Source organism: Daucus carota, chromosome 3, assembly GCF_001625215.2.
Source record: "Daucus carota subsp. sativus chromosome 3, DH1 v3.0, whole genome shotgun sequence".
Classification (NCBI taxonomy): domain Eukaryota; kingdom Viridiplantae; phylum Streptophyta; class Magnoliopsida; order Apiales; family Apiaceae; genus Daucus; species Daucus carota.
Genome location: NC_030383.2, coordinates 45734392 through 45746932, shown reverse-complemented (window position 1 = coordinate 45746932; position 12541 = coordinate 45734392). Strand labels below are relative to the sequence as shown.

Here is a 12541-nt window from a genome sequence, read left to right as displayed (position 1 = left end):
AAAGTGTTTTTTGGTGTATATATTGAAAGAAGAATTACTCTTAGATGAATGATATGTTGTCATATGGGAATCCCAGAAGGATTATAAATACACGATAGTACACTAACTTTTCTGAACACTTGAAAGAAATTCTCGGTCCTGAGGTACCGTATCTAAGTAAACTATGACATGTTTTATCATACATGGTTTGACATAATTATTTAAAGTAAGTCTCCGCTTTCGGTTAATGTTCATTGTTAAGGGATCGCTCGCTTTAAGAGCGTGTTAATCCTGAACTTACAAAGTGATTTTATTCGATCTCCACTAACATATTCTATAAAGTTTTAAGCTAATTTTGCAGGCGTAAAAAAATAGGGGATCAAAAGTTGAATAAATTATAGTGGATATTTTCTTTTGCTATGAATTTAATTGTTGCAGGCAGCATCACGTGCAAGGAAGGAATCCAACAGATTTCTTCACAAAGGCACTTCCTACCACTCATTTCGAGAAATTAGTACACGGGATGAGCAGACTTCGACATATTTACTGATTTTTATAGTTATATCGTGACGAGGGGGAGACATAAACGATATGTTTTTATTTTGTACAACTCATGTACTTTTTTTCCTTCACTAGGGTTTTTCCCACTGGGTTTTTCCTAGTAAGGTTTTAACGAGGCATGACGTTGATACAAGTCATCCAAGGGGGAGTGTTATGAAATATAAAGGTGGATGACTTTTGGCTCTTGGATTGACCTCATGACTTTTGGCTCTTGGATTGACCTATCAATAATGTATGTGACTTTTGACTTTTCACTTGTCTTGTAACTTATCTAGCAAGGACCTATAAAAGCCACTTGTTGAGCTTGCAATATGATGTGATGAATAATACAATCATGTCTGCTTCTTTTCTCTTGTCTAGCTCTCTCAACTTTCTTTCTACATATATTATTACATAACAAGAATCAAATTTGTAATTAATAAGTACTATAAGAAGCATGGTTGAATAAGTACCATAAGAGCATCTTCAACCACGAAGACCTCTTGGTTAAAAGTTGAGTTGGCATCCCAAAATTAAAAAATATAGTCAATCTCTTCAAAAATATACACTCCAACCATGACTTGTTGTCTATAATTTTAGTCAACCTTCTATGAACGGCTAAATTTGTCGAAACTCTATAGACCGGTAAGAAATCTGTAGGGAGATCACACATCATTTATTACTATATTAAACTGATATATTCTATTTATAACAATCTAAATATTAATAACATACTATTTTTAAATTATAGTCAACTAATATAGCCAATACCGTTGAAGCACAATGTCTTACAGGTTTAACAAATTTTACATAATGTTTTACAGGTCCAATTTAGCCAACAACTATAACAAACCCCGTTGGAGATGCTCTATGAAAACATAGTTGAATTCTTATAATTAATATATTGAGATGAGTAAATTAACACAAAATATCACGTTTTAGTTTCGTTAATTATGTAGTATGAAATCGGTTCACAAGATTAATATTTAGTGCTTGTTTGGGTACCCAAACTTCTGGTTTTTTTTTATAAGAAGCCGACCTCTACTTTTCTTGATCCGTTTGTGTAAAAAACCAAAACCACTTATAAAAAGTTAAAAATGTTACTTTCTGTCTCAGGACTTCTACTCCTTATTGCTTCTCATTTCTAGTGTACTTCTTTATTTTAAGCTATAAACATTTTTTTTAAGTTTACCCAAACAATCCAAGACGAAGAAGAGAGTAAAGTTTTTGATAATTAAAATCTTTTTGTCGCATTGCTAAACACTCTAGGTGGATTGATTTGCATGGTTCATAAATTTGTCTGAATGATGGGATGGACTGACTGGATATGCAAAACTGGCCACTGAATTTAATATATAGGACCACATTCATAATTTATCGTATTTCTAGTTTAAAGAAAACGAAAAACACGAAGAGGAACTTAAAATCGATAGACAACACTGATAACTAACGTACCTAATGTCTGGTTGCTGCATTGATTTATAGACATGGATCCCAAAACTCTGGTGCACCTAAGTATATCTTGTTGGTGAGGATAAAGACCAGCTGTGAATAACTTCTTTTATATCACTCCCTCGATTTGTTAGTACATATTTCTAAATTCTTTGATCATATAATTAAAAAAAAATTGAATGAAAATATATGATTAATATTACAATTTGAAAAGAAGAATTCTTTTTAATAATTATTTTAATTATACAGTCAAGAGACCCAGAAGTGTATGTCAAAAATTCAAACATCTATATTTCAAAACGGAGATTATTTTCTTTTTTCTCTTTTGCAAAACGGAGATTTGGTCACTGAAACCCGAGTTCTGAACCTCGATTCCGAGTACTCATCCGAGTTTGAGCGATCATTATAAGTTACTACTCCCTCCGTTTCTTTTTTCTTTTCTTGTTTGTGATGTCGGTACTGTTCATAACATGAGACAAATTACTAATTTACATCTAATCTATAAAATTAAATATAGTCATGAGGATCTTGTTAGATTCGTATTCACAAGGACTTTAATACGGTGAAGTTTTTATATTTAATGCTACTATAAAATGAAAGATATTAACGATCAAAAGTGTGTGTTGGCAAACGTGAAAAGTACAAACAAGAAAAGTATTTAGAGACGGAGGGAGTATATTTAAATAATAAAAATAAAAATGAGCTTGCTGGCATCGGTGCCTTGTACATTAAGTAGGTACAATCTTTTATTTATAGCAGTACAGTGAAAGTGCAAATTATTAACATAGTCGGGCATTATGAGAGAATGGAGTACATGCATGTATTAGTGCACAAAATTGGATCCTGGGAAAAAAAGTGAAAAAGACGCTTCTGAGAAAAGAAAGGACCACCATGTTGTGGTTATCCCCAGAACTCATCCCTCTGTGTCTTACTCTCATTCGTTGCCATCACCGGACCACCTTTCAGCACATTCCAGTTGATGATTTATGATCAACTGAACCATATTATTGGATGCAGCATAGTCAAGTTGCACCGGGACATTTATTCCCACGTCGAACCATGGCAGAAACCCGCGATGTAACTTGTCATGCTCTGGCATTTTGGGAGAGGGGCTTGATGGAAAAAATTAAGATCAAGCACCTAACAATGCATAATCTTCATAAGAATTGGAGAGCCACCAATGAAACTAGGAAAAGATTATGGTCCAGAGAATGCATGAATATCAACTTGATGTTTAGCTAGAGAATATCAACTTGAGCCCAAGACTAGGTTCTTCTAACATAAGTTGCGCATTTCTTACAGATGATTGCTATAAACGTGTCTATGTTTTTTTGTCCCTGCCCTTGGGATAGAAATTAATATCAGGGGTATATATTACTTACTATCATATCTGCAGCAATATAGCTTGTATGTCTCTTGTCCAAAATTACTTTACAGAACAGTGACACCGAGGAATTCAAGCTACGAGGATATGCAACAGCCACTCAATATATACATCTATGTTACATTGCTAAAAATGTTTCAGCCATCAAAATGTGATGCAAAATAAGGTACCTCAATATGAACCTCCTAGTCCTGGATCCTCAAGCCTTCAGATTTTTGTAACACGCATAGAGCTTATGAGTAAATCAATCTGACCACAATTAGCAGCTGGATTGGAAAGTCAAGTACAACTCATGTCTGCAGAATCTATCTACCATAACTATCATGTCTGTCATGGTAGATTAGTACGCTGCACAACTACTAGAATCAACATAAATAATATTTTTTGAAAATAAAAAGAGAGAGACAACACATCATAATTCTATCATAAAACTACAGCACAGTTTAGGTTAAGTTATACAGAGCTATGTTTGCAGTTAATCCCCAACAGGTTTGCATCTCTACAGTATTTCGATTCAATCCAACCCACTTCCACGGCATAACAGATGTTGTGTTGACCATCAAGCCCAGATTCATCTAAAATTTATCCAAATATTATCGCTGGTCGAATATTTATGTAGATGAGTTCTCTGGCTGGTCAAGATTTGCATGTTCCATGTGTGGTCTAATGAAGGATCTCCGCCACCAAACCTCAAAAGCCCGCTGAAGATTGGGGCAACTATCACCAGTCTTCAGAAAACAGCTCAACCAAGTAAGCAAAATGCTTTGCTGATCTTCTAAGGGAAGTGTAAGAATTGTCCTACCAATTCCTTCTTCAACAGCCTTTCGATCAAAAGATCGGCACCCATGTTGTAACCAACTATAATCATCAATTAAAGGCTGTAGCCAAGTTTGTAATAACAAGTGACGAGTGTCTTTAGATGGTAAAAGCTCCCCTCTTCCAATGCCAACAAACATCCTCGCAGAAATGCAACTAACATGATGGCGAGAGACAATTGGAAGCCTTGTGTGCAGTGATGCCAACTCTTGCTGGTTGGCCCACATAATTGCGAACTCATCTGCCGCCTGCCTGTCTGCTAGGATATCAAGCAACCACGTGAGATTATCAGCCTCTAAGGCCAGCTGCTTTAGCACCGGTTCTTTGACATTTATGGGTTGATCAGAAAAGTCCGGTGCAGCGGCATTTCTAAACAGAGATAACAAAGAGTCCAAGCAGCTCCTGCACGATCTATAGATGGACTCATTGCATATATCAGTTGAGCTTGAAGTACTCGAAAGATTATTATTCTCCCTAAGGAGCTTTAGAACTATATTTTTCATTTCACGGCGACCTTTTTCTTCGTTACTTTTAAGCACAAGTTCAAGTACGTGAGATATAGTGTCTGTTGGGGGCTTTGAGATAACAGATGAAACTCGTTTCAGTACAGGGGTAATTCCAATTCCCTCTCCATGAAGACGCGAGACTGATGAAACAACTTTCTCTTCTTCTTCTTCCCCAACCCAAGGAACAGCTTCCAAGTATTCCAAACATGACTGCATACACAAATTAAAGCGGAGATGTTCTGCAACCTAAGCAAAAGAAAGTGATGATGAAACGCTTGCTACATCGACGACTTGATAAACTCATGAAGCACAACAACATAGACAAAGTATTGTTACAAACCTAAAATTTGGAATCGTGTAATAGATCATTTAGAGCAAGGTATATAATAAAGCAAGGTTAACATATATATATATATATATTAGAACGAATTGCATAATAACAAAAAGTATGAGGATTGATCATTAGACTACATGGGTAGAAGTGTAACTAATCAAATATTCAGCACAATATTTTTTGCTATGTTCTGATATAACACGAAAAAATGCAGTTCTAGTAATATAGCTTACACGGTTACACCAGTTTATGTGGACTGACTTTCTATATTTACTGAACTGTCCAATCATGGAAAAAGAACTATACTTTTTTGCCTAACATGAGCTTTTAAGCTGACAAAGTCATAGAACTCGGTAAAATTCTCAAGCTGAATCTGGCAAGGAAGTAGTTAAAATTCAGTAAGCTCTTAGCTCATGTCTTATTCTTATTCTTTTAAAATGGACAACAAATTAGTTATATCATTGATAACGTTTAGAAGTTATGCGCCTTTTAAGTGATAGAGGTCTTTATATCACGTATAACATATAGTAGAAGATATGCACCATTAAGTAGTAAAGGTCCAGAGCTTTATGTTACATCTATCTAGATGAGACCTAACTCAACCAAAATTTAATGAGCTGTGAAAGGGCCTCTTGAGAATGAAAATTGCCAGATGTTCACCTCATCTTACAAATGAAGTACAGCAGACCGCTACCATGTTAAAAGTAGTAATATTATTAGTCAGCCAATCTAATTGGCTTTGACTTTAGTAGTTCGGCATTCAGTCAATAATCTCCCAGTGGGAGGAATATTAGAGGATGTTGGATACCTACGGATAGATTCATCTTTGATCTACACAATATGGATTATGTTGCTCCTTTTATTTGCTTTATATGAATCGATACAACTTCATTTCTCCTCCAAGGAACTCAGATATACAAAAGTGTTTTTCAAATCTTCTTCCAACTGTCCAGCTACCTCCCTAAACTTAAGCTACAAATACAATCTTGCTTTTCTTAAAGGATACAAGTAAATTTCATAAGCAAGTAAGCAACCATAGCAATAGTACAAGCACTATATTTAAGACCATAGGTTTTCATTATGATTTTGCACTTAAACCGGAGAACAGTTAGAACTTAGAAGTTATGTTCTGCATTTCAATGTGTCCACCACATTGAGAAGATAGAAAATTGTCTAGAATTTCATACTAATCTATTAGTATGAAGCCTTTTGGGAGGAGCCTAAGAAAATATCCATGTGTGCTTGGCCACAGCCCAAAGCAAAGAATCTCATACTCATATAGAGTTGAGGGGTGCTGCACGCCCCAACAAGTGGTACTGCCGAAACTGTTACTAATATATTCTTTTAAATATATTATATATCTCGGAACAGTGTTTTTCTTAAAAAAAACCTGAATTTTCGTGATACAAAAATTTTGCAGAACAATCGATTCTCGCAATTCTCATGTAACTGGTTATCCATAGAACCTAGCTCATAGTACATATGTGTATATGAATTTAGCAATTTACATATGTGAATATGAATTTCTAATTAATGTTTTCGATAAGCGTTTATACAATATCCCCTATAAGAGCAATATAGGAGCAAGTCCAACAGTGTCCTAGTTCAAGCCCTAAATATAATATAAAATAGTATGTCCTATTAATTAAGGACATATTTTACTAACTTGAACTCCAACAATGTGCCTTATATTCACTATACGTTTAATATTTTATTATTAAAGATTCTCTTTCATCATTAAAGCATAATATAAAGTACAGAGAGAAAGATAGTATTCATGGGAATTTATCATAAAACATAGGATACGGCAAGGAGAGAGGTGCCTCAAAAATAGAGCTTGAAGAGGTTGTCCTACATTATCAGGACATGGTTGGATCAACCTTTTTCATCAAATGCCCTAAATTATAAATTAGGACATGATATAAGGTATCTCTTGGACTTGCTCTAATCTTTGTTACCCCTGTTTTACATTTTGCCTCGAATACCAGTGTCACGCACTCGACACCCGTACATGGGTATCGACACTCTGACACTTAGTTTAGGCCAATAACATGTTTTCAAAATTTGCCGATTAAAGTTTTCGATACACATTTATACAATGCCACCTATAATCTCTGTTACCAGGCTCTACGATTTGCCCCAAATATCCGTGTTGTACACTCGACACTCATACATGGATATCAACACTCCGACATGTTTGGGCCAATAACATGTTTTCAAAATATTGTCGAGTCCGACGCTTGGACACGTGTCCATATTGGACACTTTTGGCCGAGTCCGGCTACCATAGCCTATAACTTTTTTTTGAGTTCTGTTAGGCAATTCAAGAGGATACCCAGACTCAATTTGACACATCTAAGTTTCCTTGCAAAACTACAGTTAAGTGCCGAATTAGTCACATATGATCCCAAACATCAGTATTTGAGTTGCAAAATTCCCATCACGGAAACTACTGCATAGGCTGGCCAATAGTAACTTTCAGACAAATCAACTTCTCATGTGCAATTGATAATTATTACAATGAATGCACATATAGAATGGCAGACCCAGATTATATACCTTCTTAAGAAAGTAATATGGTAACAAGTTGTATGCTGGAAGAAAAGCATGTACGTTGCAGTTATATGACCAAGAAAACATTTGGGTGCCATATAAATTTTGGTTTCCCTAAATTATGATGAGTTTTATACAAAAAAAAAAAAAAAAAAAAAAAACAATATGCAAATAATAATGCTAAGTTGAATTACTCTTTACCTTGAGGATGCGTAATACACGAGCAACACTTTGCTTGATCAGCCGTTGCTTTATGTCTTTGCAGTACATCAGTCCTACTGTTTCCACATATATTTCAACATCATCACAGTCATCAAGTTCAAGACAGCGTAAATCAGGTTGATGCTCTGTAAATTTATCACCAAAGAAACTGCTATGCTCCACAAGCACACTCTTGTGTACACTCAACTTCACAGTAAATCCTTGTTTTCCATGTAATACCACCTTCAAATCACTGCTGCCAGGTTCTCCAAACTCAATAGTCACCTTCCTTGGCATCTCAATCTTCGGTCGTGGTGTGCTCACAGAAATCACTGATGCACTAACGACAGGTGGATCAGAACCTAGTTTCCTTTGATCATCAGGACCACGTAGTGATCTTGATGGGGTCACTGAAGGTTTGTTCTCAGCTTCCGCTGCTTCTACTTTCTGAACATGGTTCTTGGGTGTTGGAGGGGATGATTTAGGCTTGTTCAGAGGGTTTTGTGTTCTGTGAGTCTTCTGAAACATAACAGGAGCTGGACAACACCAAAAGCCTTCTGGTGTAACAGCAATCGGCACATTTCTAATCTTAGTTTGACCTTTCTCTACCTTTGCAATTCTAATTTCAGCCATACTTAACTTTGTTCCCAAATAAAACCCGAGCCTTAACACATCGCCTAAACCCAAATCCAATCAAGTCAAAAGTTGCTTCTTCTCCACCAAAAATGCATATAAAAGGTAACCTAAAACAACACCTAATTGTTCATCAACTTGAGCTGTCAAGAACCTATAAACCCTAAGAAAACATCAAAAAGCACCAATCTTTACAAAGCAGCATGAAAATCAAGAAAGTACAGCTTCAGAAACAAACATCATTTAGCACAAAACTACAACAACCAAGATTATTTACTCAAATCCCTAAACAAACCCCATAAAAATGCAGAACTCAAAACAAAAATTAAACAGGCAAAAATAAAGACCAACTTACAATCAGTAGAAAAACATCTGCAGGATCAAAACCCCCTTTTCAATTCTACAAAAATCAAGAAACTTGAAGAACATATCCAAGGAAAAGACATACAGGGTGGAAAGATGAGATATAAATAATTAAAGGGAGATAATAATAGAGGTTTTAATCACAGGGTATGTCTAAAGGGGTACTTTTGATTTTTGTTTTTTAAGTGGTGGTGGGTCTGGAAATCTGTAAGCTGTTTATTAACCCACACAGAGTGGAGTGAACAAGAAGGGAAGCATGCACTGGCTTGCTTGCTTTAAATCTGGGTCTCTGTTTCTTTTACTTCTTTTAAAATGTTTGCAAGTGCTTTCTTGAAATTTACAATGAGGCAGCCAGTCAATGATTGAGATTTAACTAGTGGTGGAAGTGAAGTGAATTACACTTGACTAGTTCAGAGTCCTTGCAATAGTGTGTTAGAGCGAGTGCAACAGTTACTTACATCAACTCCTAAAATCACAGATAATATATTAAAAAAATTATTCCAACACTGTTTTAATAATCACTTAAATTATTTTTAAAAAAATTAATAATCACTTAAATTATTAGCACATTTTTAAATTTTGTAATCATTATCTATTTTTAGTTAATCGCTAGTCATTATCGATTTAATATTTATAAATAAAAATTTACTTTTTTTCCCTCTTTTCTCCTTTTTTCACTCAAATTTATTATTAAAATAATAATAAGAAATAGGGATTGCTATTGGAGTTCACACTAAAAATAGATTATTAAATCACCACCTAAATGTTTTAAGGTCGAATTTTTGAAATTTTAATCAAAATTAATATTTATTAAATGATTGGAAGATAATTACACTTTTAAAATTATATTTATTCTATTTTAAAATGAATTAAGATTAAGAATAATTATTAATTAGAATTGATAAATGTGATCATAAAAGTCAAATATAATGTATAAAATCGGATGAAAACAAATTGTGACAGTGAATTAGTGAAGGGATGATATTTTTGTGGATAAAGTGGAATTAATTTTGAAACGAAACGTGAAAGTGACTAACGCTTCGGGGGTGAGTGCTGGATAATCTATTTAACAGATTTTCGATTCATATCGCCATCATGTAATAACGATATCGAAGCTATAAGCCACTCTGTGACAGTGGATAAGTGTGTATTTATCTCAACTACAGTTTCCTGGTACAAAAACAGGGAGAAAGATATCCATCAAAGACCTTTATTTGGATCGAAATCGCAATATATCGACAACTTGTACAATGTAGCGCGACTTTTTGCATTTCTAATTAGAAATTATAGTAACTTATATGATGTATTATATTTAACGAAAACAAAATAATAAGAGTTTTTTAAATAAATTTTTACTTTAACTCTAAATTCAAAGATAATATTAAATATTAGAGTTTTAGTGGGCTCCTAATGATTTTCTTTAATATTTTTCTCTCTTTTTTCTTTTTAAAAGATCATCTAGGTCCTAACTTATTATTATTAAATATAATATTCATTTAATTCTATTTCTATTCGCAAAATATTAATAATAATATAAGAATAAAAGCAAATATAAAGAGTATGATTGGAATTATGACGATAAATATTAATATTTTAGAAGTTATATATTACATTACATTTTAAAAAATGATTTAAAATATTATTGGAGATGCTCTAAACCTATTTGTAAACTGAGATATTAGTTATAATGATTTTTTTATGGTGTGCTCAGCGCATATTAATGACTAAATTTTAAAAGTCTAACTTATTTAGATTGATTTGTACTTCTTAATAATGATGACTCCTATGCATATACAAAAACCACATCTACTAAGATTAGTCAAAAAAAAATGTTCCCTTCATTCTATTTAATATGATCTTATCATTTTTTTATACACTTTTTAGGTATGTAAAAAAGACAGTATATAATAATTTTTCATGATCTTTTTATAAAAATTTAGATATTAAATTTTTATATAAAATAAATATTATATAAAAATACATCAATCAAACACTTGAAATACACATAAACAGTAAACTATCCCTATAAAAGCGAAACAAAAGTGATGCTTAATACGTCCTATACAAACCGTAGCAATAATCGAGAAATGCACGAGAAACACATACTACAATAATCCAAGCTGTAAAAGGATGCAATAATGTAGACTGTAGAGGTTGAAAAATGATGGCAAGGTGAAAAATCGATAGCACGTTTTCATTATTAATGGGGTATAATGCCAAATTTCATATTCCAAATAGATAAAATATTACTACTGGATTCGTGTCATTCCTTTTTCTTTTCTTTTGTGAATCACATTACTTCCTCCGCTATTTGGGTTCTCAGCGGTACTCTCTATATTTCAAATTAGGTATATATTTCCAAAAAATCACATAATTTAAAAAAATAAATGTTTATAAATTAATTATATTAAATGACCCTAGTATATATAGTGAGATTGATGTAAACAATATAAGTAAAAGATATATGAAGTAGAATTGATTTTGAAAATATAACTTTAGATTAAAAAGGGACAAATAAATTGAATTATTTTTTTTAAAATGGGTATGTAATTGAAACGGAGGGAGTATGTTGGGACGGAACATGACACATATTTTAACATGTTTTTAAAAGAATAATTCTGGTATTTATTTTTTTGAAAAAATTTATAAAAATAAGTTACAAAACTATAATTTATAAGAATATTGAATATTGAAATACGTGTTGATTAATAAAAAATATATAAAATTGAATAGGAGTCCCTCTTTTCCTGCAACTCTGTTCTTTTATACATCACTTTCTCTTGTTCAATTTATGATTTCTTTTGCAATATTAGGGATAAGCATAATATGGATTTAATTCATTCTTCAACTTCAATTGCTTCCGATCAAGTTGCTTGTATACATCTATCTGCATGTGGTCCTTTACCTAGCTAAGTTGTTGTGGTCCTTTTAGGTAGTGCTTTAAGATGATAGATCCTCGATGGCTGCCTGGGTTTTCTTGCTTGCAATATATTATCAGTAGGTTCATGTCATTTTCTTAACTTACATCTTTTAAAAATATCATTTTACACCACTTTTCTCAAACCAAATGAAGCACCTTTTCATTAAAATAAAATTCATGCAAGTATGAGTCCCCAGATATATAATAATATAACATTATTGCACGAAAATCATTATCTGGTATTATGGAAATACATGAATGATTTATTTGGAAAGACAAATCTTTATAGAAAGGCATAAACAAGTTCTGGTTCAGTCGGTAGTTCTATATATAAATATATGTGTTTTAAAATACCTCATGAAATTATTGATGAAATTCAAAAAACCCTAAACGGTTTCTGCTGAGGAGATGTAACGAAAGAAAATCTCATTCCATGAATATTGAGAGGATATATGTGTGGGTAGATAATATACAGGGAAGGGATTTTCGTCATTTGAAGATTTTTAATACTAGAGGTTTTTTTATTGCCAAACGATGTTGGAAGTTAATGACATGGATACTCTAGCTGCATGATTGTTTAGATTTGTTACTTCCCAAAACATATTTTTTGAATGCAATGAGGTAAATTTTGGCAGGGGAGATAACAGGGTAGCTGATTGTATAAATAAATGGACTCTTTGTCGGAGTTCAAAAATTTTGTTCACAAAATCTGTTCCTGATGTAGCTGGTAAACATAGATGGAGAACTAATTACTTTATTTTGATCAAGACTTTTTATGAACCTGTTTGAAAGATTTAATTCGTAAACATAGATGGAGAACTAATTACTTTAATAACATTTTATTTATTCAGTTTAGGAGT

At 33.1% G+C, this 12541-nt stretch overlaps 1 protein-coding gene across 1 annotated transcript; it reads right to left on the bottom strand.

Moving 5' to 3' along the window:
• Positions 1–3588: 3588 nt before the first annotated feature.
• On the bottom strand, positions 3589–9190 carry LOC108214657 (BTB/POZ domain-containing protein At3g50780). Its single transcript, XM_017386785.2, has 3 exons — positions 8754–9190; positions 7766–8561; positions 3589–4923 (listed from the first exon to the last, which is right to left on the bottom strand). Exons 2-3 carry the CDS (start codon positions 8396–8398, stop codon positions 3967–3969), a joined length of 1590 nt encoding a protein of 529 aa, XP_017242274.1. The 5' UTR covers positions 8399–8561; positions 8754–9190; the 3' UTR covers positions 3589–3966.
• Positions 9191–12541: the final 3351 nt, after the last annotated feature.